A 27,968-nucleotide genomic window follows, 5' to 3' on the forward strand; every position below is an offset into this window, starting at 1 on the left:
ATGCAATGCAAAGAGTAAAGATGCAAAGAGTAAATATAAGATAAAGTGAGAAGTAATAGTAATAGTAATAGTAAATAGTTTAGTGTATAGTAAATAAAATAAACAGTATACAGTAACAGTATATGGTTATTGCATATAGTTTATGTATAATACTATAATAATAGCAATAGAATATGAAATATCAATGACAGAATATAGACAATAAAAAATAATAAGTTAAATAGTGACTAGTGAATAGTACAATAATTTAACAGCATAACAATACTAGATTGATAATCGCAAATGGTATAATATTATAATAACAATAATAATAACAATAATAATAATAATAATAATAATAGCAAATAAATAGTATAAAACTCATGGCTCCCAGGATGCATTGCGGCATGAAACATGTCACCATTGTTGAGATTCATATACTGATTCTTGATGTCTGTGTCTTAAAAAAAAAAAAAATCCCCCATTATGTATTTTAAAAATAAAAAAATTGAATGTCCAATCTGTGGCAAGAGAGTATTGTTGGTGAATATAATCTATTAACATCAAATAACCACTTTTGGACAGAGATGAGATAGGTGCATTATTCTACTTTTTGTTGTTGAAAATTGTATCACCTGATAATTTTTGCTTCTGGCTTTCTTTGCAACAAATTACGTGTTATGGTAAAAACTGTTACAAAACCACAAACTCACCTAAGAGTCAAAAAAAAAAAAAAAAAAAGCATGAATAATCCTTTCAAAATAACACTTATCAGGCTAATTCTGACAGCATACTTTATTGATTTTCAAACAATTATTTTACAATGCAACTATAAAACTCTTTTCATTAAAGCTTACAACAGGGAAAATATATATTTTTGAGTGTATATTCATAAGTTTTTAAGCATATTTTAAAATATCAGTGATAGCAATAGGTAAGCAAAAAAAAAAAAAAAAATGGAGAAGCTGGAATAGTTCTGATAAATTGTTTAGCATTTTTATGAGCTGTGTAATATCATAATGCAGGATGGCTGAAACAATGTTATGAATAGCTTGTTGCACGTTCCCTGCTCAATATTTATTGACACTCAAAAAACACCCAACAAAAAAGTCTGGATCGGTCACTAGACAACAGTTTTACTTTAGCTGGATCAAACACAGATTTGACAACATCAGCATGAGTTCTCAGTATCCAGCAGGACGACCGCCATTGCTCTCGTCAGATTCAGCACAGAGTTTGTCACCCTCTCGCACAACCGCCTGGACCGCTGTTGATTCAGTATCGCTTTTTATTGTATGATTCTTCTCCTCCAAGCCTTTAATTACAACCTGAATTCAGAAAGAGAAAATGTTAATATGTATCACTTTTCTGACTTTCTTAATCTAAATGACAAGTCTAAGAATCCTACCTTATCAAATGTATCTTCTATATTTGTCACATTTGGTCTGATCTGAACTCTGGGTTCTTTAACAGCTTCCTTCAGGTCATAGTCAAAGAACAGGTAGTTCAGGATCACCTGAGATGAGAGACAGGACAGGACAGGACAGGACAGGGGACAGGGTTTTTTAGATAAAAGACAAATAGGTTTAAATATCACACAAACCTGTTTATTAAAACCCATAGCCTTATCCGTTGGCCTATTCTGTAACTTCGGTCTGTTTATTCTTGTTTTGGTGACAGAGATCTGACACTGCTTTCGTCTCATCTTGATGGTGTTCGGACTTCGGACTAGTTTGGTTTCGGTTCTGTGTCGAGATTCAGACACTCATGCTCTGAGTGTTTGCCTTCTGTTGTGAGCGCATGGTATAAGCATTCTTGTGTGAGCGTGCGGTTTCGAGTTAGCTTGGGCCGTACGCTCTTCTGTCCGTGTATGTTGTTGTGTTCTGTGTGAACATGCAGCTTATGAGTTCTCATTAGCTGGGTGTTCTTTCTTGTTTTGTTTGAGCACATGGCTTGTGATTGTGTTCGCTGGCCATGTGCTCGTGTTTTTGTCATGTATGTTTCCTTGTGCCTCTAATGTCTTAACCCTGCCCGTCTTTCAACCTGATTATTGGTTCAGTTTGCCTACCTGTCCTCCCTCATTACCCTCTTTGTTTGCTGCCCCATTTAGGCTACGTTTACACGTGACTGGCTATTTTCATAAACGGACATTTCACCCTCTCCGTTTTCAAAAATAACATCGTGCACACCTGTCAGTTTTCAGAAAAGTGTTCGTTTACACGAACCCGTGTAGATATGCTGTCAAGAGCATGCCAAACCAGTAGGTGGCAGTGTAATGAGAAGCTCAAGCCCACGTTAGCCAATCAGAATCCCGGAAATAGCAACAACAGCAACGAATCACTTCCTCTTTCTCTTGACGCAGGTGCAAGTTCTGTGGCATACTGTGACGTCAGCTGCCTAAAACTCATGCCCGTGTCACTCCGTTTGGGTATGCGTTGCGTATTTTTTTCCGCACCCATGTTAACAGGTCAGAGCTTTCACACTGCACGTGGATGCGGTCCGGCGATCCGTTCCAGGTGCGGTGTGTATACAGCAGTGCAGCGATCGTTTCCGCACCGAGTCTATTTCTGCTGTGCTGCAAACGCTGAATTAAAGTGACGGCGCATGGCTCGTGGTCAGAATGAACACAGATTGACATGAAAATATAATAATCTCACCATAAATGCATTTAAACGTACAGTATGGAATTTTTTCGCCACTAGAGGTCGCTAACCTCTTTACAATAACAAAGGCGTAGTTTGATGACGCAACATTTTCTAAGAATTATGGATCTTGTCGTCAACGTCAAGCCGACCGATCTAATAATGTTTATGGATGAGTAAATACATCGATGCTTTTATCATGACTGTGATATGAAGAAGTTCGGGATTGCTAAGAGACAGCTATCAGCTCCACACGCGACGCGAGTCCCGCAGATATAAAAGGAATATGGACATTTCATTCTACCGAACTAACGTTACACGCGAGTGCAGAATTACTACTCACAGGTCAGTTTATTAGACAAATTAAACTTGTGAGGTAACGCAGCGCTGTTTCACTTGGTCTAACATTACACTAGCACACTAAACTGCATTTGAATGTGTTGAAATGTATGTGTTAGTTTGTCTGTATGAGACTAGCAGTAAACTAGATCAACATTAGAATAACATACAGATCATATGCTAACATTTTATCATTGTTGAACTATATAACATTGATTAGTTTTATGTAAATGTGCTCACCTGTTTAATAAAGTACATGTAGGAGCGGTCGAAGTCTCGGAGGTGGAGCTCTCGTTTATATACTGTCTATGGGAGCTCTCGGCATCTCGAAAACACCGCGCTGATATTGATTCTCGTTTTAGTTCTCCTTTTTTATCCAAAGTCTGCTTGCCATGGTCCATAATGTTTGAACAAAACAACAACAGCGTGCAAATAGACATTGCGAACTACATTGTCCACGTCTGTTGCCTTGGTTACTATCAGACGGCTCTGGTTCATAGCTCTGGTTGCTATGGCAGTACGAACGGAAACCAGGGACAACGCGGATATGACGCCATTGACTGCGACAAAACGGAAATAAAGAAACGTGCCGTGTCTTAGAATTAAATAAAAATTTCTCCTGGTTTGAAAGTTGTTGGAAACAGTCGGGATTATGCAAGTACACAACTAAAAAATATATATAACATAGATATAGTGATTTTTGCTATTTTTAAAGCAAAAAAGTTACATATTGTGGCTTTAATTAAATACAATTTAGCCAATCTCACCATAAATGTATTTAATTAAATATTACAAGTTTTCAGTCATCTTTTTATTTTAAGACCGGGGTAAAGCAAGGAAAACTACAGTTCTGACGTCACATTTATACGGAAGTCACAACGACTCGTGAAAAGGCACAGCTACTTTATGCAGGCTGTGTGCATGTGTCTGTGGATCGACTGTTTTGAAACTTATATGGTAGTTTCATAGCCCCTAGACCTCTGTTATCATGAAAAAAGCCAGGAAATTTCAGTTTTGACAATATGGGACCTTTAAATATTTGACCACTTGCTTGAGCAACTTAATATTCAAATCTACATAGAAGTAATGCATTGAATAATATGGTGTTTAAATTGTCTTTAGACGTGAATACGTCTATTAAAGAGTGTATATGTGTACAAAGAGAATCGCAATGCTGACAAAACTCTTTTTTTAAATAAAAGTTGCTGATAACTTCTGGATTTGAAAGAAAAATAGTGAGTAAGTGTGTTTGTGGTACAGCCGTGGGTTATGCACTGCAAACGCAGCATATGTGAAAGCGCTGTAGCGTGTGCTGCTGCTAAACCGCGAGTATGTGTGAAACGGACGTCAGTTTACATGCAAACAAAGTTTTCCAAAATCTCCACTCTGGCCGGAGTTTTTAGAAAATAATCGTTTTCAAGGGCACAAATGAAGGGAAATGTCTCAGTTTTTTTCAAAATAACCATGTACGTGTAAATGGGGTGTTTGCAGTCCTGTGCCAGATCGTCTTCAAGTGTTCCCGCTTGTGTGTTTCCCTGCCGTAAGTCAAGTCAAGTCCTGCTGCCGGTCCTGTTTTCCCGCTCGGGGTAGTTTTTGTTTGTTTTTTTAATTAAATAAAAGCCCATATTCTGCATTATTGAGTCCTCGCCTCTTCCCTTCACCCCAGCCTTGACATATTCAGAATCAACAAATGTTTTTCAAGTTCAGAATAATCATCCAGAATAATCAAATGTCAATCTTTTTTATGTTGATTCCTGTAATGTGCTGTTATGTAAAGTTAAGGAATACTTTAATTGTTCAACTCTCTTAAAGGCACACTATGTAATGTTTCGCCACTAGAGGTCGTTTATTCAAAACAAAGGCGTAGCTTGATAACGCCTTGATTTGGCTGAATCATGGGAGTTGTTGTCTTCACCTCTACAATCGGTGGAGAATACGATGGACTAGGGCAGAAATCATATTCATTGATGACAGGTAATGTATTAAAGATTTATTAACGTTATGAAAGCCGTTGTTAGCAGAACGAGGCTGCTGGAGCGATTGCTAATGAGAGACGAGCGCGACACATGGCTCGGAAATCAGGGGTAACATGGGTATAATGTCACTGATAGGCGACGCACAGGCACGGTCCTGGTTGAAACTGCTTATTTCTCTGGATTTAAACATTCTAAGAAACATTTGGGATAATGTAAGTACACAAATCAACAAAATATATAACATTGTTCTAATGGTTTTTGAAAAAAAAAAAAAAAAAAACTTACATAGTGTGCCTTTTAAGTGTTTTTGTTTTGTTACCTGAGCAGTTGCAGTGGTGATATTTGTCCCACCTGAACCTCCAACAACCATTCTGACTTTTCTGCTTTGTTTGTCCAATATTATTGTGGGACACATAGATGAAGGTGGCCATTTACCTTGTCAAAACAAATAGTCATTTACATGTGAACATTTATAACTCTTTCCCTGCCAGCGTTTTTTTTTTAGCTTCCAGTAACCGGCAGCATCTTTGATAATTTTCACAAATCGTTACACAACTCCAGAATATTCTGATGTATGAATATCTGAACATGCAGTATAACAAAAGAAAGAACAAAGAGTCTGTTTAAAAAAAGTAATACATTCATGCATTCTTTTTTATCAACACTTGAATGTGGGCAAGTTTCATAAAAACAAAAAGCTGAGAAAATAGTGGTTTTGTCAAAGACTACGTCCGGATCGGATTTCAGAATGATGATCAAAACACAGATGGAGTAGATCGAGTCCATCACCACACCTAATGCTTCAGAGTCATTTCCTCTTTATAGGTTGACATTAGGCAGTTTTGATTTATATACTGTTTATTGTCTGATGATTACGTCATTTGGGTGTTAGCAATACTTCTATTGTTTTTTTCTGCTTCTTCTTTGCTTGTTTTGATCTGGAGATTCTGTACTCTTCCAAAAGATGCGTAATAGCGCCCATACAGCATAACAGTGAAAACTTGGATAGCCGGAAATTTCTGTCAACGACGGGGAAGCGTTTTGTCATAAATTACAGAAAATGCCATCAATGGCAGGGAAAGAGTTAATATTATAACTCATAAAACTCAAGCCATGCAACTTTTTTTATTTTATGTTTTACCTGGTTTAATTGATTTGTTTTTTTCAACTCCATTTTTCACATCAGGATTAATGAAATCCCTCATTTGGTCATTAAATATAATGCCTGTTGAGTGTGATATCACTCCAGAGCCAAACCTGTGAGAACACAAAAAAGATCCAGATAACAAAGCAACTAAGCTTCATAAATATATACACTAAACGTACATTAAAGGGGTCCTATAATATTCTTTTCAAAAGATGTATATAATTATCTGATGTCCCCAGAGAGAGAGTATGTGAAGTTTTGCTCAAAATACCCCACAGATATGCTTATATAGCATGTTAAAATTGTCACTTTTTGAGAGTGAGCAAAAATGTGCCGTTTTTGTGTGTGTCCCTTTAAATGCTAACTAGCTTCTGCTCCCGTGAGGGCGGAGCTTCAAGAGCTCGTGTGTTAGCATTACCTCACACGGACATGCACTGAAGATTTCAAAAACTTTTAGCCTTTTATGCTCAAACTAGAGTCGGACAATGATGCAGGGACTTAAGAAGAAGTGAACATGTAGAATGCAACAGGACGTTTCTGAATGGTTAGTTGAATTTAGGTAGCTGATGTGGAGGTAAGTATTGTTGTAGTCCTTAAAAAGCTGATTGTTGTAGTCCTTAAAAAGCTGATTGTTGTAGTCCTTAAGAAGAGATTTCTGTAAAAGAAAATACCTCCCTTTGCTTTAAACTTTGAGCGTCACAACTTTGCAGATGTTGTGTATGCTCAAACAGCAATATTGCGAAGTTAAAAAAGAGAAATCATGATCAAGGACCCCTTTAACATCTTGTTTTTTAATATCTATTCTACATTAAAATCTAATCTGTATTTTTGAACGGAAGAGTGCAGTTTAAAAAAAAGTGTTGTATTTTACTCGGTTGAGTAAATCTTGTTAGCAGTGTTTAATATAAGTATTGCTAAAGGCTTTGTCTCATTAGCTGACTTGAATGATTTTGCTGAATTTCTTGCTTGATGAAAAATAAGAACCGGAGCACTATGTGAACATAGACATAGAAGTGAATAGAACTCACAAAACATTAAAATGTTCATGCAGTAATCCCACCATATAAAGGTGCATGAGGTATTTGTTCCCTCTGGACTATGAAGACTCTGAAAATATCAAACATGTAAGAAGTTGCACGAGAGTCACTAGCCGCGTTACTATTACCCTTCAAATTGCACAAATTGAAATAACGAATTGAAAACACGGCCAATGGAAAGACGTAAATTTTGCAAAAACTCCCCTATATCGCTAAAAAGTTTTCCCGCTCGCATGAGGTGTTTTTTCAAGCAATTCGAAAAAGGAATATTTTGCAAAACTGCAATGGAAACAGCTTTTGAGGATGTACAGGTCACATGCCGTCGTGTGTTTGGACTGAAAAAGAGACAGAGTTCTTTATTAAACTCATAAAAGACAAAAGAATTACGTGAATACTGGATGCTAAACCACAAAGAATACCACAATCAAGAACTTGAAGCAAATATGATGGAGAAACACCCAGAAACACCTCATATGTGCCGCTCACAAGTATATGGGGCTTATCCTTACCATTAATGCTTGGAGAACACGCCTACGTCTACCAGTCCTTCGATTAAAAATAATTGTTAGTGCAGTGGCTGGGAAAAATGTAAACCTACCAACATCCCTTGCCATAATTATTGCAATGAGTTTTTGTGAGAGGAAAAAATTATGTTTCAGTAGCATAATAACATCGTTTAATGGAAACACTGCCATTTCGCAATAGTTTTTTATTGACATTTAGAAAACATCGCAAAAGATTTACGCAAATCTGTAATTGAAATGCGGCTAATGACTCTCTGACAGCTTTCAACATGTTATTAGAACCAGTTGGTAGAGAGTTATTCCAGTGCTCAATAACTAAATCTGTGTGTGTTAGATCAAGACCAGGATTAAGAAACACTGATCCCCTTTTCTCTTTATATTTCTCTTACTCGTTATTGATGCTGCTGGTGACTGCCACTGCACTCCCATCTTCTGCGATAATAGACAGGTGAGATGTGCCATGGTCATCAGGCACTGTATCAGTGGTCTCATCGCCATACCTAGTTTGTTTGATGTTATCATTAATCTTACTCCGTTTTTCGTCCGCAAAGATGTCTGAGGTTATTTTTTTGACCAACTGTTAAACAAAATTGACAAAATGCATAAATATAGGAACAAGGAAAAAGAAAAGCTTTGATAAAAGTTACTAAGTTACTAAGATAAGTTACTCCTGTTAGATCAGGTGTTGCAAAGATATTTAATACAATTCAGAAATACTGTATTTGAGATCTGAGGTGGCTTTCCCCTTGGTGCACACCACTCACTGCTCACATCACGTTCAGTTCAAATTTGTGGAGGGGAACCTTATCAGTAAATAATAATATAACATAATCAGTGAAGGACAGTTTAGATGAGACAAGAAACAACAGAGCAAAGACAGTGCAACAGGATCAGCAAAGGATCCTGAGTCGGGACCCGGGCTGGGGTCATGCTATATATCAAACCACTGCCAACAAGGCTATTGATCCAACATCTGCGGTACTTTTATATGTGTTTGGAGCTTGGTCCCATAATTGTTATTTTTGGGTGAACTATTCCCTTTTAACACATCCCTTTAGCCCGCAAATATCCAGTATTGGCCCAAGGAATATATAGGTAGAGTTGAACTCACCTCAGGGATGTTTTCAGTATATCTCAGGTTTGTCTTTTCGACATTAGCGAAGCGGAACGCCTCTATCATACGATGATACATCAAAGTCTTGTTTTCTCTTGTGGACACGCTGCTGCTTGAGATGTTGTAACCTGCAATTAAATGCTTAATTATTTGAGCTGAACCTTAAAACATTGAAATAATTAAAGACTCAGTTTAAACACAGACTCTGAGATATTACTTAAGCCATGTTGCACACTGTACAAGTCTTTTGGACCTTTACAATTGTTGCTTTTTAGAAGTGTTTGATGTGATCTTAAAGTTTAAATGTCTTAAGTGTCTTTAGTAACTCAAGCAAAGGATGATGGCATGAACTGGCTGTTTTAAGAGCAAACTCAAGGTAATTTGAATATAACTATATTAATAGATGTAATGGGGTCGTGACATGTTGTGTTGGACAATCATATAGTGAATGTATACAGCTTTGAATTGAACTCTCTCACATGCACATCAACTGTTGTGCTTTATTAGGTTAATGGCACAATACATACAAATCCTCTCGTGTGATGCCCCCTATCATTTTTTGCACCCTATAGGCAACTGCCTATGTCACCTATGCCATGGGCCGGTCCTGAATGAAGATGGCCCTAGTAATTAAAGAGCCTTAGCAGTCCCAACCTGTAATCCACACACACACACACACACACACACACACTCTGACCTTTGAGTATGTTGAGTATCAGAGCGAGTATAGGTCCACCGAATGGTGCAGTAGGAGCATGAAATATGTATTTCCCCACAGTAAAGTTTAATGCATACTCATTCAGCACTGACTTATAATTCAGTAGGTCCTCACGTGTTATAATGCCTCCTGTGTTATGAAAAACAGATTCAGACAGATTTGCATTAAATTAAGTCACTAGATCCATTAGATACGAGTCAAATTTAAGCATGAAATAACCTGCAGCCTTGATATCATCCACTATAGTCTGAGTTAATGACCCATTATAAAAGACATCTGGTCCTTCTTCAGCGATCTTCATATAGGTGAGAGCTAGTTTGGGAAATCTTATAATGTCATTTTCCTTCAAGAGGTTATTATTTGAGTCGCAAAGCACTTCACTGGAAAGAAGAAAGAAGAACAGAAGATCATGCCATAAAATTTTAAAAGGCTGATGCTTTAGGGATCCTTGTGTAAATAGACACAGTAGAGTCAGATCTGCCTTTCGGGATATTTGCCACTGAGAAAGTTTTTTTTTTTTTTCTTTTTTTTTTTTTTTTTTTTCTAGTTTACAAAATTATATATTCTTACCACAATGCTGTATTATTCAGAATTGTTTGACTAGTCTCCTTGATGGCATCAGCCAAGGCCTTGCCAATCCGAAAACCCTCCTTTGCCAGCTTTATACTGGGCTCAAACAGCTCCTTCCATGGTAGTTTCCCGTGTCTTTTGTGTGCCATCTGATAACCACGCAGTTCTCCTGGCACAGCGATATACAACCCTGGCATAAGATTCATATAAAACAGAGGAATGGTCAACTCATTCAATGGCCAAACGGGCAAGAAATCATCAGAGACATCACTTAGCTGTTTTAGATCTGGTTTCACAGACAAGGCTTAGATCGGGGGTCGGCAACCCGCGGCTCTAGAGCGCCGCCCTAGTGGCTCCCTGGAGCTTTATCAAAAATATGAAAATGGAAAAAATATTTTTTGTTTTAACCCTTTCGCACGGACGATCACACCGGTGTGATCAGTCTAGGCTGGTCCCTGGAGCGTACGATCACACGGATGTGATTAGAACAGTCAGTGCATGACAACTGCTAAATTCAAATGTGCTTTCGCGCGTTGGCTGGCGCTGAGCCAGAGACAGGCTGCGCCCTCAGAGCTGTCATATCACAACTTGTCAGTGTTTTCAACCACATAATGTTTATTTTAGGTTTCAGACATTTAAGTACTAAAAAATATATATATATAGTTTGTAAAATACACACTGATGTCAAAGGAAGAGGCAATAATAATCCTTTCCATTATAATTAGACACGTTTCATTCATATCAGATACACATTGTGTAAGTAACTTTAAAGTTTACTCTATTCTTCTCCCAGTTCACCAGCCACTTACTTTTATGTATTTCGGGAGAAGCGGATGAATTCACGTGTTGTAAATCCAACAGATCCGATTCTCTGAACTGCGTCTGCGGCACAAACTAAAATGGCGGCGCCCATCGCGCATACAGCTCAACTAACGCGATCGTTATAAAGGTGTTTAAACAACAAAACACCTCCACTTGCATATATTTGACAATCGGAATTGCAGATAGTTCATGCCATATCTAACAAAATTGTGAATATTTTGAATAAAAAAGGAAAAATGACATAAAAGCAGATCATCATTCATTCAGCTCTGTTGTTGCTGCGGTGTGTCACGTGACAAGCAATGACGCGTCACCATGGAAACCATAAAGTGACACATTCTAAATAACGGTCGCCTTGAAAAACTTACGCTGGGGGGTCAGCCAGAAAATGTTAAATTTACGTGTGAATTTTTGTGCGTGTCAAAAGAGAAGAGGATGATGATGCTGCATTTTAATTTACCCTTGCACTGACTTGGCATTTGCAGAAAACTAAAGAGAAGAGGACAATGCACAGAAATCGAACTTAAACTGTATTATTTTTGTCACGGACTCACGGGCATGACTGGGCTGCTTTTATGTTTTTAGTGTGTTTTATACTGTTTTAATGTTTTAAAGACTTTTCCAGTTCGTTTCAAAAGGCTGCTGTTTTATTGCACTCTATCTGTTGCCCAGATAAAGGGGGAAAGAGAATAGGATTGTATTGTATTGTATTATTGAGGATTGAAGAGGACTGCATTGTATTTCCATGTGGAGGTCTGAAATTACAGGAGGCCTAACGTTATGCACGTTGCACATTTTGTTGTTTTTTTCGAATCCTAAAGTAAAAATGACATCAAAAATCTGATTTATTTATTGTATTTCTTTAATTTCATCAATGCAACGAAATATAAAACATTAAAATGATAATGGATGTTAAACTTAAAGCACCATCGTACAGCATAGTAGTCACGTGGTGCGTCATTCTCTCCAGGAAAATAAACATCATGAATGCGCACCCAGCGGGCACCTTGACGTCAATTTAACATCAATATGACATCAACATTGATGTCAAAATGACGTCACGAAATAGGTCAAAAATGAAAGTCATATTGACGTCAGAGTGTCGATGTCAATTTGATGTCAAGATTTTGACCTCTGCTGATGTCATTTTGCCAAACAAAAAGGTGAAATGCATGGCTGTACACTTATTACCAGCTTCACTTAAAACTAACCAGATTTACTTTATTTAATTTCCGGTTTAATGAAATCATATTTTGTATTTTAATGTCACCATGATGGTGGTTAGCGTTTGCTTTAGTTGTGTTCTTGACCCTTGACTCTCTAATATAAACTTTTCTCTGGCTGCTCCAACTGTGTGTTTATAAAGCACATGTGTTGTAGCTTAAACAGCCATGAGAAAATGAGATCAGATGATGATGATGATATCATGTAAATGCCTGAATCTCTGATTTTATTCAGTGTTTAATGTTTTGATTATATAAGAGTTAATATTTTATTTAATATTGTTTTATTCATTATAGAAGTCATTTAATTCTTCAGCATGTCTACAGTTTTATCAAACTATATACTTTTTTTTTTACTATTTAGTGCACAAAACCCTTTAGTCTATGGCAGTACTTAGACACACACAGACATCAAGAAACAGCATATGAATCTCAACAATGGTGACAATCAAACAAAATATCCAGATAATCAGATCAAATCCAGCTGCATAATTTATTAAAGCTGCAATGCATGCTGGGAGATATGGGTGAGTTTTGATTGGTGGTACCCAGCATGCACTGCAGCATGAAGCATTTCATTGATTGTCACCATTGTTGAGAGTCATACACTGATTCTTGATGGCTAAGTAATAATGTAGAAGAAAAAGTTTAATGCATTAAATGTCTTTAAAATCATTAACATTATTTGATAAACAACACTGCTCTCATACTGTCAAATTAAATGGCTTCTATTATAAACCTTTAAAAACACATGTCCTATATAATCAAAGCATTAGACTCTGAATTAGATCAAGGATTCAGGCCACAACATGATGAAATCATCATCATTGTCAATGAACAGCCAAGGTCACCTGATCTCATGGCTTTTATAGCTACAACCATTGTGCATTAAAAACACACAATTATAGCAATCAGAGAAAATTTTATATTACCAAGTCATGAGTCAAGAGCACAACTAAAGCAAACGCTAACCACCATCATGGTGACTTTAAAATAAAAACATATTTATGATTATGATTTCATTACCCCCAAAAGTTAAATACAGTAAATCTGGTTAGTTTAAGTGAAGCTGGTAATAAGTGTACGGTCATGCATTTCACATTTATGTTTGGCAAAATGACATCAGTCGAGGTCAAAATCTTGACATCAAATTGACATCGACACTTTGACGTCAATATGACTTTCATTTTTGACCTATTTTTTGACGTCATTTTGACATCAAGGTGCCCGCTGGGCATTATGTATTTGTTGTAGCCTACTTATCATTTTGATACTAGGGGGCTGATAAAGCTAATATGGACACTTACAGCATGTGTTTTCTTCATTATAAGGCTTTTAATTTTTTTTGGTGGCTCCAGACAGATTTTTTTTTTTTGTTTTTTTTTTGGTCCAGTATGGCTCTTACAACATTTTGGGTTGCCGACCCCTTAGATTAAGCCAGGGCTAGGCCTTAGCTTAATTAGGATATTTAAGTAGCTATTATATTAAATATTTTCCTTAGAAAAAAAAAAAACATTACTGGTGTACATCTTGAGACAAAACAATTGCACTGACATATTTTAAAATATCTCAGTGCAAGCTACTTTCAGTTAAATCAGATCAAAATATTTAACTGGGACTAGCTATAGCCTTGACTGTGAAACTGGGGCTTCATGTTTTAATGTGTGGACTAATGTGCTTATACTGAATCTGTGCTGTAAAGCCATCATGGAGGATGGTTTTGGAGATATGTAGATTTATGGTGGTTTACCTGATATTGCATTATCGGGGTCACTGCCAAACATGTTCTCTAAAGCCTTCATTGGAGCGATTTCTTTAGCATTAATTGTCTCCACCTTTCCTGAAGGTTAAAACATGAAACTTTGAAGATTCTAGCTTGAGATCTGTAATAGCAAGCTTTGGTGCAGCTTTAAGAAAGCAATCATATTTCTGTGAGGTACTTCATTTTTGCCCTTTCTTATTCTCTTTCATATTGCTAAACAGTACGAAAAGGAACAAAGTAGGGATGTGACTAGATCTCGTACCGCAAGATTTAACAAATGGTTAACAACCCAGACAGCAACATTTTGTCGGCCCAAATCCGGCCCACATGGATTCCACACGGTCCAGATGTGGGCCGGATCTGGGCCGACACAATGTTGCTGTCAAAATTAAACCTGAATCTGCATTGTTTTGCATTTTGTGACTTTCAGTCTAATAAGTAAAAAAAATATCAGTCATATATTTTATCATTGAAGATTTCTTAAAAATAGTGATATCGTCTCTTTCTTGTGAACCCAATATCGTGTATTGTCTTGTCTCGTGAGCTAAGTGTATCTTCACACCCCTAAAACAAAGTCCAACCCTAAACTCTAAAAATAATAAATTGTGTAGAATCCCCCAACACAGCACTAAATCCTAACCACAACATAAACCTTATATCCAGCCCCAAAATCTAATTGATTAAAATAAATGTTGTTCCAGAAATTGAAAATATGTTGATCTAGAAACCCATTGGATGAAAACACATTCACACTTGGTCAAGGTATGGTTTGCTAATACAAAATTTCCACATTTGTGCCCAGGTAAATGTGGCAGGAATTGTTTCTCATGGCACTTGACCTCAGGCTGCTCTAGGGAAAACCACTATAAGTTGCTTTAAGTTAAAAAAAGAAAAGAAAAAATGCACTAGCCCAAGATGTGCTTTATAAAGATGAGCACTCATAGGAGTTTCTTTGTTTGTTTCTTGAACTGTTTCCATTGTGGGAGTTGTGTCAGACTGGTTTACTACTCAAATCCCATGTACCTGTTGATGGACTGTATATGGTGAAAACCACTCCTCCTCCGATGCCCATGTTGTGGGGATTAACCACACTCAGACACAGCAGAGCAGCAATAGCAGCATCAACTACTGAACCATTGGTCAACATCTTCCTGCAAACACAAAGAGCTGTAAAGTCAAGTGAACTCCATTTTATTAATGCAGACTATAGGGTTGCAAAATCTCTCCTAGAAACATAAATGTGTTGTAATCGTACCTCCCGATCTCAGAGCAAACCTCAGCATCCGCTGCCACTGCTGCTTTATCATAGCAATTAACAGAGCTTTTCAGATATTCTCTGCTTTTCAGACAGTTACATTTCCAACATACTATCCCACAGATGACGCAGACGCAGACGATGGCGATGGCGATGGTGATGGCGGCGATGCCCCCGGGGGATTTCAGGCACCTTTGGAAAGTACACAACCAGAGTTTGATATTTGATATTTATTCACCACACAAACAGAATTCAAATGTTATGTGGTTTCATTTTTATTTATTTTGTGGTAGAGAAGCTCGTATCTCTTACTTATATTATCAACTGGCATACCTGACCGAATCATGTCATGTCAGTTATTCTGTCACTTAATCCTTTTCTCATGCAATATGGAACACGTTACATCTTGAACCTCTACAGGTCTGAGGACTATAGATATTCTTTTACATTTGAACATTTTACTATTTTACTTCATATGCCTGTGAATGTTAGAGAGAGAGAGAGAGAGAGAGTGTATGTGTGAGGGTGTGTGTGTGTGTGTGTGTGTGTGTGTGTGTGTGTGTGTGTGTGTGAGAGAGAGTGTGTGTGCGTAAGAGTGTTTGTGTGTGTGCATGTGTGTGTGAGTGGGTTTGTTCGTGTGTGTGTGTTAGAGTGTTTGTGTGTGTGTGCATTCTCCATCACCTTTTTAACTTGCCTTCTTGACCTTTTTGACCTTCTATATCTTCTTGACCTTCTTGACCTTTTTTACCTTTTAGACCTTTTAGCTCTTCTTGATCTTCTACACCTTCTTGATCCATTATTGAATATGCCGCTGTCCACCAGTTTAAAGAAACTATAAAAAAATATATGTATATATATATATTATATAGTATATATATTTAGTCATACTAACAATGTTTTCTACTACATGAATAATTCGTATTTAAAAAAATCATATCTCCAACACAGAGATACAATGTATTTTAACTCTGTATAAAATAAACAAATATTGTTGACTATAACACATTATAAGCATAAATTAACTCCAAAAATGAGGTCAAAGCAAACAGGTTTCCAGAAACAGCAATATCTTTTGCGCATAAGACTGCTTTAAGGAGTTTACTTTGAATAGTTTCATCATTAGAAGGTCTAATTATTTGATTTCGAAGTCTGTACATATCTAAGTTGATTAAGACAGAAACAAACAATATATATTTTGAATGTACTGTAAATGTGTTTAACAATATTAATAGCCTATTAAATTATAAAGCAAACTGATTATCAATTAATTAATTAATGAAGTAATATTTTACAGTAAAAGTTTGTTAGAGCTGAACATATCTACACTGTAAAATGCAGCAGTGATTTTGACGAGCAGGACGAGGGTCGTGGGAGAATGGTGCGAGGCCGGTGGCGTGATTACTGATGAGCGACACCTGTGAGACGCACCGGTCTTGTATCTCTCACGGAGGAGCGGAAGCATAAAAGGAGGAGCGACAATTGCGAAGGACGAGAGAGGACATGCCTGGACTGTTTTATTTGATGTTTTGTTTATATGTTGATTAGTGTTCGCTTTGGTTGGGCACTTGAAACTTCATTTATATTATTGTAATTCTCTAACTGTTGATGCAGCAATGCAATGCATGCATATATATATATATATATATATATATATATATATATATATATATATATATATATATATATATATATATATATATAAAATTCAGGTCATAAACACCTTGTGAAACTTTTAATTGGGTTGATATAATTGTGACCCCTTCAGCCAGGTCCTACTCACCCCGCGATGTGCGGGCCTCGAACCCGGGTCTTCGGCGTGGGAGTCAGGCGCTCTAATAAGGAGGCTAAAGACTACAGCCTCCAGTGTGTGTCACTAGAGCGCCTCTTGAGATCAGAGGAGTGAGGTTTACTCGCACAGCGACTACTAGCTAGCCTCCGTTACATAATATCTCTATATTTGTGACAATATCTTGTAATTGATCATGCTTGAGTCACACCACAGAGCCTTTAATGTTCACATTTCATGTTGCGCTTGAGTTCAAATGAGTCAAGCGAGTTTTTCCACTAAATAGCAGCGTTTAATATGTGGGGACGTGGTAAGGCTTTGGCGATCGGCCCACTGGGAAAAGTTCAGGTACTCCCAGTCTCTCCAAGTGTGGGTATCTGCAGGTTGGAGTAATGGGCGTGCCGAAAGGTAGGAGTGTGGATAAAAGTCTTTATCATTGGTTGCAAAAGCTGTCTGTCTGGGTGTGGAGTACGGTTAGGGGCTAGTGTGTCAGTCTGTCTCAGTCAGTCTACTTTACAGCCAGTCACAGGATCCCTCCTTGCTCGGGCTCTACGTTACGTGTAGAGCGTGGGGCACAACCTAACGCGGGGCTAGTTGTAACACACTTGTTTTAAATACTTCCGCACATGCTTGGATGACGAAACTTTGTGTATTTACTAGTTGCCATATCAACACTATAGAAAAAAAAAAATTCCGCCAAATTTTTATTTTTTTTGGAAGATATCCATAGACATTTATTAAACCATAGCAAAAGTAAATTTCTTATTTAAGTTAATTTTTCATCTCTATTTTTTGTGTTTATTTAAAATAAGACAAATCTGATATTATTTTAATCTCCAAGATGTTATTTAACAGTTGAGATAGTTATTTAATGCTTCGCTAACTAGCAGAAGACACTAGCCGGGTTTAAATCCCAGATGTGCAGGCGGGGGCATGTTGTAACACTTCGTTACAATGTGCCCCTATTAGAAATATGCTATTATATTCTATACTTGTATTAATTTTATTGAGAAAACGTGAGAAAAAGGTGAATAAAGACTGAGAGTCAATGTTCAGAAATTACTAATTATTTATTTGTTTTGAACTATGTTGTAAAGCTGTGTTTTCCTGTGTTCGTAGTCAAAACTCAAAAATGAGTTTATATTTAATTATAAAAAATTGCCATTATTTTATATGAAAAAGTTTTTTAATTGTATTTTATTTAGAAAATATTTTAGTTTGTTTTGTATATTTTTTTTTTATTAGATCAGATAACATTTTAAGCTGTCATATGTCATGTTACAATGTGCCCCACACGTTACAATGTACTCCACCTATGGGGCATGTTGTCACATTTCACTTCCATTCTTTCGGGGTATATCAAGAAAAAAGTATATACTGTATTAATAAAACAAAAGCACATAATTGTACTAGACATGTGGGAAATTAATGTGGGAAAAAATAAATACTCTGAACCATAAGTAGATTTACACAAACTGAGAAAGTCAAAAAGCGTTACTCTGTGCCCCGCTCTCCCCTACATTGAGAATGCCATGATCTTACAGTTTTCTTAAGAGGCAGTTAAAAGCACAATTTGCTCCCAAAAAGAAACTCTCAAAATGTAATCATTGTCATGTCATTATAAACATGTGTTTTTCACTCATAACACACTGAAATGAAAAAAACAAAACAAAAAACATGTTTTATAAAGATTTTTACCGCGCTAGCCATGTAACGTTTGTCTTCTGGCCGTGTGCCTCTGCGCAATCGCGGCGACAGTATTGTGGTGGAGACTTTGTCTAATGCCACTGGGAATGTTAGACGAGGTCGAAGTATTCATAGGACAGTTAGGGGGCAACGTGGAGGCAGGGTGGGGAGTCGCAATGACAATGACAGTAGTCTGAGCTGTGCACACTCTGATCTGACCGCCTCCGCGCTGCTCGTAGCAGGAGCAGAGGTGGTGTGACACGGGGCAGAGGGGCTAATGAGGGGCAGAGGGGCTAATGATTTACACTGTTGATTTACTATCTATTTCCCTGACCATTTAGTAGTGTACAATATGTGTTCTTTTTTGTGTGTTCATGTCCGTGTGCGTCTTTGTCAGCTAAAAAAAACAACCAAAAAAACATCAACAAAAACCACAAAAAGAAAAAGAAAATACTAACATTGTCTAAACAGGTCTTGTCTACTTGTGTTTGTGTGTCATATGAGTAAAATATATGTTCCCGATACATGGAATCAGAGTGCCTACAGTATGTAGTAAATGGAAAATCTCTACAGCAAAAGGCCAACCGCTACATGCATTCAGTTTGTTTCTACCATTTATTAGTAATGATTTACACAGTTTGTTTACTACTAACTATTTACCTGAGCATTCAGTATTATGCAATATAGCATACAGAAGGTGAGGGACATTTTGGGGGGAAAGAAGTGCTGCATTTGATCATTTAAACATGTGACTTTTAATGAAACTTCTATAATCCAGGATGGCCGCCACCATATGACGTCATAATATGCAAATTAGATGGGAAAATGTAATCTCTACATAAACTTTGGGTCATCCTTAATATTTCTCTAATTTACAGAAAGTATCTATCTTTTATCACTTTTAAGATATAGCCTTTTGAAATTAAGATGTCAAAATCAAACGTTTTAGGAAAAAACCTCTGGCGCCTAAAGGGTTAATCCTTGACAGGAACAGGCCTATGTGTACACTACAATAAAGAAAGGCTCACATAAAAAGACAGGACTTGCATATTGCAACAGCTGTACTGTTCCACAAATTAAAGTGTCATGAAACTTAAGTTTGCGCTCGTCAATTTACTGGTGTTTGTGCCATTATTCACCACCCAAAAAAGCATGTCTTAACCCTCTATGGTACGCAATATGATATCAGTGAGGAAAAAATTGTTTGTTATGTTTTTCCTGCTTAAAAATGGACACTATAACAATATCAATAAACATTATCATAATTTTTTTAATTTATTTATTAATTAAAAGTTTGTTGCCTCAAGGCAACATTGTACCACAATGGACAAATTTAAACATTTGACATTTTCATGAAGAAAAAATGTATATATTTATTGAAAACATTAATTTCTTTAACTAAACACTTGAACAAACATATTTATCAAGTTTTTAATGAATTACACATTTCATATTTAATAAAAAGTAACATTTATTATCCGACTGTTGCCCTCAGGCAACATTGTACCATCGTGGAACGCAATAACTACAAACCATCATATCATCAAGTTATCATATCAAAACATTACAATCGGTGTTGTTTCAAGGTTAAAACATTAACAATAACCATAACCTTATCCTAATATGAACCTCATCCTAACTCTGCTGTCTCTCCGGTAGAGGAGCCAGGCCTCAACAACAGCAAGATCAAACATGTGGAAGACCTCCCTGGCCGACCTAATGACCAGTGTGGGGTCAGAGGGGGCCTGACCCCCCCCCCCCCCCCCAGGGGCCTGACAGGAGCCCCCCGATTATCCGAGACCCCCAGAAGTAGCGCCACCTTCATCCTCAGTTTGGCGCCACTCGCCCCTGTCCCACTAACCCACTATTTGTCCGATTGCCCACTATAGTGGCCAAATGTCCCGTCGACCCCCGCTGACCAATCACAAGCCACGCCCCGTCTCACGGACCCACTATTTGTCCGATTACCCACAATAGTGGCCAAATATCCCCTCGACCCCTGCTGACCACTTACAAGCCACGCCCCATCCCACGAACCAACTATTTGTCCGATTACCCACTATAGTGGCCAAATGTCCCGTTGACCCCCCTGACCGGTCCCAAGCCACGCCCCCGTCCCACGAACCAACTATTTGTCCGATTGCCCACTATAGTGGCCAAATGTCATGTTGACCCCCCTGACCGGTCCCAAGCCACGCCCCGTCCCATGAACCCACTATTTGTCCGATTGCCCACTATAGTGGCCAAATGTCATATTGACCCCCCTGACCGGTCCCAAGCCACGCCCCCGTCCCATGAACCCACTATTTGTCCGATTGCCACTATAGTGGCCAAATGTCCCGTTGACCCCCCGACCGGTCCCAAGCCATGCCCCCGTCCCACGAACCCGTTATTTGTCCGATTACACACTATAGTGGCCAAATAACCAGTCGGCCCCCGCTGACCACTCACAAGCCACGCCCTCGTCCCACGAACCCACTATTTGTCCGATTTCCCACTATAGTGGCCAAATGTCCCGTCGAACCATGCTGAGTTTTCAGTTTGCAAAAATGCAAATACATTTAGATAATTCAAACTTCTTTCCTTACAAATAAAATATACTTTCAAGTATTCAAACCTAGTATGCCTGGTATGGCCTTATGTGATTCCATTATGGTACAATGTTGCCTCGAGGCAACATGCAGTTTTATGTAATTTCCTATGAAATATTTGATGATATATAATGTAAAGTTTTTGAAAATACTTCTTTACTTACCAATGAAGGTGACTCAGATTTTTTGTAACTGATTATCTGGACAGAAATTAGTGAAAAATGCCCTTTTCAGTGGAGAAAATATGGAGCCATGTGACATGTGCACGTGTGCTGAAAGAGGGATCAAAATGGATCCCTGTGGGTCATGTGACCACTCTTTTGCATTTTCAACGGTTAGTATTTGAGTTCCCCTCCCCTTAGAGAGCATTGACCAATTCAATTTTATTAAGTTTTTATTATAAAAAGCTAAAATAGACTATGTTGCCTGGAGGCAACACCGTACCATAGAGGGTTAAACCAGACCCTACCTGGTGGATTGTGTTTGTCATTATAGAAATGATCCGGCTGCATGTGTCTTCAGTAGATCACGTGCTGAACTTTCCACTCCCATCTGCGCTTTTTTGGAATTATGCTCTCATGCTAATTTGCCCTGTTTACTAAATCTGGCCCTAAATCCCTAAATTTACTCTCCTGATGCAGTCCCTTGCAGAGCATGCTGGGAACTACAGATCCACTACCCAGGGCTGCATTTCTCCAAAGCATCGTGAGATAAGTTGATCGTAGAGAACATTGGTGTATACTAGGGCTGCACGATTTTGAGAAAAAACCTAATTGCGGTTTTTCTGACAAATATTGCGATTGCGGTGCGATTTTCGATTTTTTTGGTTTTATTTATTTTAAAGCTTGAGTAAGCAAACTGTACTTTTTATGTAATAAATATAACCTTATTGTAAAGTGTTACTGATTAGTTATACACCGATTCAGACGTCTCCTGAGTTCACTGTTGGAAAGATTAGTTGTTTTAACCATTCATTAAAATGAATCGGTTCAAAGGAGTCATTAGTTCGCGAATTGGACGTGTCATGCGCGTTGTGTGATTATCCCAGCAGTTAGGACATGGACATCCAAGATTTCTGTCAACACAGAAAACATTTCATCACTGGATATTTTTTTCGTTCAATTAAAGAGTTTTTTTTTTTTTTTTTGTCAGTTAAATGTCCGGAACGCTTTTCAGTTAAATTTATTTAGCACAATTCACACCCAGCGATAATTCAGGAAAAAAAAAAAAATCTCCGAATGATCCACATGAAACTTTGGTCTTCCGACCTTTTACCACCGTGTCGATTTATTTTGATTAATATGTGCGAGGGAGAGAGAGCAAGACAGCGCTTAGTTTGGAGACGGTGAAGTCTTGTTTACATTTTCGCCTGGCTCCGAAGAGAGAGAGAGAATGCGCGCGCGACCGGCTCTCTCTCTCTCTCTGCTCGTTCTTTCAGTTAAACATGCGCCCTGTCACTCACAAGCGCAGCAGTTCATCTAATTACTCATCGATCAAATAAGACTTTGGCGGGACAAAAATTCACTTTGGCGGGCGCTAAAACAAGTTCAATGCAGAAAATTCATGCGTGAATTTAACTTAGTAGGCTACATGACCATGCACTCGCACAAATGCGACCACATAAAATTTTAACTCGCACATTCTCAAAAAATGGTCGCATATGCGACCATTTTGGTCGCAGTCTGGAACCCTGGTGTCGGTGGTGATTTTTAAGATGCTGGTATAGATTGGTAGTGTTTCTTCTGGATCTGGCCACGGCACGTCGACATATTTTAGCACTCTTTTGCTCCACGTCGTTCTTCGCGAAGAAAGCCGGTGCACTGCATACAACCTTGTAACTTTCCATTGCCATTTCTAATTGGCCAGCAAGCCAGGAACGCGAGATTCGACCATTTTGATTGGCTAATAGGTTTGTCACTCAAATGTCAGAGGCGGGGGAAAAAACCTCAGACTCCTGAGGTTAGGTTATTGCGGGAGTTAAAACCTCAATATCGATGCGATAAAGGTTAATCGTGCAGCCCTAGTGTATACTGACACGAGTCACAACTACAGTATACGGCCCTCTATAGGTCTGGTGCAGTCGCAGTGTGCATGTGTCTAATGTGTCCATTCTGATCTTTATTGGAAATTGTATGTTGAGTCAATGTAGCTCAATTAGGCTAAAACAGCATTCCCTTGTTTTATGTCATATAAACCTGATTGAATTAGGTTACAACAACAAAATTAGAATGTAAAGGTAGAAATACTTTCTTAAAGCAACAACTGCTCATGCTTACTTTTTACAGTGCAGCTCTGACAACATCGTGGGGAAATGAAGCAACACTTTTGTGTTACTGTGCTGAGGAAACACACTAACGGCACGTGTCCGTGTACCACGGTGCAGTGGAAAAAATGTCAAGGTAGCAAAAAATATATATATATTAAACATTATAATTCACTAAGAATCATATTTTTAGCGGACATAATTTCATAAAGACACTAGTGTGATAAAACACAGAGTGATACAAAAATGGCTTTAAAGCAAAACTTTTTTCTCATTATAATCGTATCATTAAAAGGTGATTTTATCATCATAATATTTTGATCAGGGAGACAACACATTTATGCATTTATCCAAAGCAACTTACATTGAATTTCAAGGTACACATTTATATTCTTATCAACTCTTGCTTTCACTGGAAATCAAACCCATGACCTTAGCATTGCAAGTGCCAACGCTCTACTGTTTGAGCTACAGGAAAACTTTATATCATATAATGACCCACTGTCATTATAAAACCATCCCTTCAGGCTTCAGCCCTGACTTTTGGAACATGGTAAAAACAAAACTTTAAACGTTAAAGCAATTTTTATTTTATAATTTTGTACTGTACAAGTGAGACATTGGCAAAAGTACATATGGTAATTCAGTGTGCCTAGGCATTTACTATAACCTTGTAAATATCGTTCACTGGAATGAGTGATTGGACGTTTATATTTTTGGACTTTGAGTGGAATATGCATATGGTGCCTTTAGTAGCAGCCTAGGCGAATATCCCACATAGCAACATCGTGTAATCCCAGATCCATCCTACATCTGGCACATGTGGAAAGATGATCCGGCCCACATGCAGCATGGAAGTTAATCTATGCGATACAGCGAATATCATAATCAAACCTAAAACTAAAATTACTGCGCTCCCGGTGCGGTTGCTTTCCACTACAAATGCAAATGCAAATGCCTTCTCTGTTAGTTAGACAGTCGAAAGATAAGAAACTCAAAACCAAATCGCAGCTCACTTTGACTAGATGGTTACATGAAGAATAAGTTCTGAACTTACCGCAAAATATGCAGCAGTTTACATAAAACAGTGTGTAAAACAAAATCCCAGTGTTAACAGATTCAATGCTTCCGAATGGCGTAGTAGTTTCTCTCTTTTACTTTCATTTTTAACTCCAACCACATGAAAATCGTGCCTCCCTCTAGTGGTGCAGATCATCATCAAATTCTCAGGTAATTATCAGAGCAGTTGTGCTTTAACCCACATAGCAACATTTTGATGTCCCAGATCTGGCCCACATCTGGCACATGTGGAAAGAATGACGGCCCTTGGGCGGCTCACTCCTGTTTGCCAGATCTGGGCCACAAGCAGGCCATAGCAATGCCACATGTCAGCCAAGAGCAAAGAAATAAACCAGAACTGGACCTTATCTGAGCCACAAAACCTGTGTATATTAAATATGGAGTCATTTCAGCCTTAATAAGCCTGTTAACAAGCAGAATCACTGAAGGAAAGAAGAGAACAGAAAAAGAGACGAGCAGAAAGACAAGAACTACAACTGACTTCAGCCACAGTCTTAGACGAAATCAACTGAAGAGAAAAGAAGACATTAAATATGTGAAGATCTCAGCAGAGGAGGATTAAACAACTCCACAAACAGCATTACCAGCTTCACTTATTACTAACCAGACTGACTTTATTTCTGTCAGACGTCTACAGAAGTTTTATTGAGAATTACCAGAGGTTTAACTCTAATGTGTTTCATTTAAAGTCACCATTACAGTGAATAGTGTTTCCATTAGTTGGGCTTAAGTACTTAAGTACAAAAAATTTTGAATACTTTAGTACTTCTACTTAAGTGTTGTGCTTAAAGAACACTTCAACTTCTACTCAAGTCACTTTTTTGATAGAGCACTTGTACTTTTACTCAAGTCTGGGTCTCTAGTACTTTATACATCTCTGGGTAATAATAGGACAACATATTCGAAACCACTCATTTTCTGGTAAAAAAAGAAAAATAACTTGATTTTCAAGTTAATGAATTTGCGACAGCTGAATGTAACATTTTTGACAAGTCATGTCAGTCTCTGAGTAACATAACTTATTTAAGATGTGAGATAAATGTCATTCTGTAAAATAAGTATTATTACCCTTTGGCAGATTTTTTGCAGGTTTCTGGAGTTGCTTTGAATAAAAGCGTCTGCTAAATGTTTAAATGGCTAGTGTCTTACCTGGGGTCAGAGGTCACTGCATCCCTAAATTTACTCTTCACAGACACACAGCTTGATCCAGGAGATGGGGAACTCATTTTAGAGGCAGTGTCCTCATCTTCTCTCTTGATATAGAGACTCATTTTAGAGAACCTGTTCTCCCATTCTCACTTCTCAAAAGTGTTGAGAGATTGATGTCAGAGTACAAAGGTTTTCTGTAAAACAATGACGCTGTAGTAAGTAGTCTTACTCTTAATCTAAACGACATTGCAATCTAATTACCTTCCCCATAATATAATAAAGTAAAAAATGCAGTTAATTGAAATATAACATTCAAAAACAGACTGTTTAAAGGTTCCATTTAAAATACTGACCCCAAACTTTTGAACGGTAGTGTATAGTAGAGCTTGCGGATAATGAATAATATCCACTTTAATAACCACTTATATATACACACACATTTGCTTTTACTTACAGAAGAGACTGTGACACTCAATTGTGTAATTCTGCAAGACACATCACATGACAAAACCACATCATCTGCAAAGAGGAACTGACACTCAGTGACATACACGGCGAAGAAGGCCTTCATTACAATATTTTACATCTTCTCTGTGTGTTTTCTTTTTAATGTATTTATTTATTTACAATATTGATTTATCAATAATGTATTCAGCTTGTATGTATAACCTTAATAGAGGCTATTAGGTATTGTAAAACGAGGTATAGAGGGATTAAAAACATGAATACAATTAAACTTAATTAAACTGAACCTGTGGAAAATTAAAATTAAAATTTAAAGAAAGCTAACATTTATTGTGCCATTAAGTTCTATATAGAAATTTCATGTAAGCTTTATGTAAGCTTCTTTTATGAAAAGGGTTGAGCTCTTGTTACAAGCCAAATAATCCTTATCTGGTACTCCTTTTCTTAGCAGTACATTTAAGTGCAATAAACTCAGGTACAGTCATTTATTATTGTCTATTTCGCTTTTAATGTTTTCCCACAACAGTGTGTGAATACAGGAACTTGAAGTCTATACACGGTTTGAAAAGCTATTTGTGGTAATACATGTTGATTTAAAACAAGTTTTAGTAGCTAGCCTACTAGTAGTTTAATACAAGTGTCTATGATGTAGCCTAGTAGAAGTACAGTATTCAGCACTGACTTTGTACTGTGCCAAGTTTACCACAACAGAAGCAGTTTTTGTCTTGTAAAATCGCGTCATGACATGACAAACGATTTTGTGCGTCTCATTTTCTGGCGTTTTTACAATAGAGGCAATATTGACAATCACTGGTTCATTGATTTTGGTCAAAATGTACGTAGGCTACAATAATGCCTTTATGCATTAAAATGTCCTGGTAGAGAAATATCTTCAAACTCACAATTTTTTTTTTTTTTTTTTTTTGGAGGTCACATGATCTAAAACATATTCGTAGATATAAGTATAGACTACACGGCATCTTCCAGTCTATAATTTCAATAAGGTTATATCAAAGATCTAAATAAAAACTTGAGTAAAGTAATTATTATCGTTTCTGCCATTTTGGTCAAATCTGTCGAAATTATTTGAAATTCCAACAGAAAACTCAAACAGCAGCTATTTTTAATGACAACATATTTACACGAGGGAGAAAAATGCACTGAACTTACCACAGAATGAGCGCTCGTAAAATGCTCAAAAAATGGACGGTTTAAACTTTAGAGCCTAAAGTTTAAACCTAAAAAGTTCGGAATGGCGTCGCTTATTTCCCTGCTTTCACTTTCTTTTCTAGGGTGAATTCCCACAGGGATTGCGCCCTTGAAAGACACAGAGGGCGCACAAGAAGGGTCTAAGAAAAAAAAAAAGACATTGTGTGTCATCGCTCCCAGGTCAGGTGTGATCCAAACGGCCACTTCAGATTGGAACTTTAGCTAGTAGTCACTCGTTGCATGAAGCTAGCTAAACAAACTCTGAGATTCAGAGTAGGTTTAAAGTAGCCAAAATCAGACAAATCCAACATGGTTTCGATCAAGTTCAGCGGGCTCGGTAAACGTTCTCTGTCAACTCATGTTTTATTATCCATATTAACTCGAGTGTGTGCGCCTGAAAATGTGTCACGTGCAGCGAACAGCCAATCACACGGAACATGGAGAGCGTCAGTTTGATTCACTTAACTTCTCAAATAAAGATGAAAAATATCCTGAATTTAAACACTTCTGCTGCAGAGAGGGTTTGAGATGGCAGCTGAAAGAAAATATCTGACTATATCAATGCATGTGAATCAGCTGAATTTAAATAAGAGCTCAAAAGAATACACGTTTGATTAATCAAAAGCTTAAT

At 37.6% G+C, this 27,968-nt stretch overlaps 2 protein-coding genes across 6 annotated transcripts in view; both read right to left on the minus strand.

Moving 5' to 3' along the window:
* The window catches only part of LOC307154469 (protein NLRC3-like), a 96,596-nt gene that overhangs the window by 26,212 nt on the left and 42,416 nt on the right, over nucleotides 1-27,968 (minus strand). The window lies entirely within an intron of this gene.
* LOC307154490 (glutathione hydrolase 1 proenzyme-like) lies at nucleotides 731-27,932 on the minus strand. 5 transcript variants are annotated; one of them, XM_079864489.1, is made up of 16 exons: nucleotides 27,299-27,932; nucleotides 26,118-26,182; nucleotides 25,664-25,857; nucleotides 15,790-15,940; nucleotides 15,109-15,300; nucleotides 14,877-15,004; nucleotides 13,842-13,931; nucleotides 10,047-10,236; nucleotides 9,696-9,856; nucleotides 9,456-9,605; nucleotides 8,756-8,886; nucleotides 8,034-8,221; nucleotides 6,078-6,193; nucleotides 5,256-5,371; nucleotides 1,388-1,495; nucleotides 731-1,307 (listed from the first exon to the last, which is right to left on the minus strand). In XM_079864489.1, exons 4-16 carry the CDS (start codon nucleotides 15,903-15,905, stop codon nucleotides 1,164-1,166), a joined length of 1,830 nt encoding a protein of 609 aa, XP_079720615.1. In that variant the 5' UTR covers nucleotides 15,906-15,940; nucleotides 25,664-25,857; nucleotides 26,118-26,182; nucleotides 27,299-27,932; the 3' UTR covers nucleotides 731-1,163. The 5 variants fall into 5 exon arrangements, with proteins under 5 accessions (XP_079720615.1, XP_079720616.1, XP_079720614.1 ...); XM_079864490.1 differs by having other exon boundaries at nucleotides 15,803-15,940; nucleotides 27,299-27,931; XM_079864488.1 differs by lacking the exon at nucleotides 26,118-26,182.

The sequence above is a fragment of the Squalius cephalus genome (genome assembly GCF_949319135.1).
Source record: "Squalius cephalus genome assembly, chromosome: 2".
In the NCBI taxonomy this organism is placed as follows: domain Eukaryota; kingdom Metazoa; phylum Chordata; class Actinopteri; order Cypriniformes; family Leuciscidae; genus Squalius; species Squalius cephalus.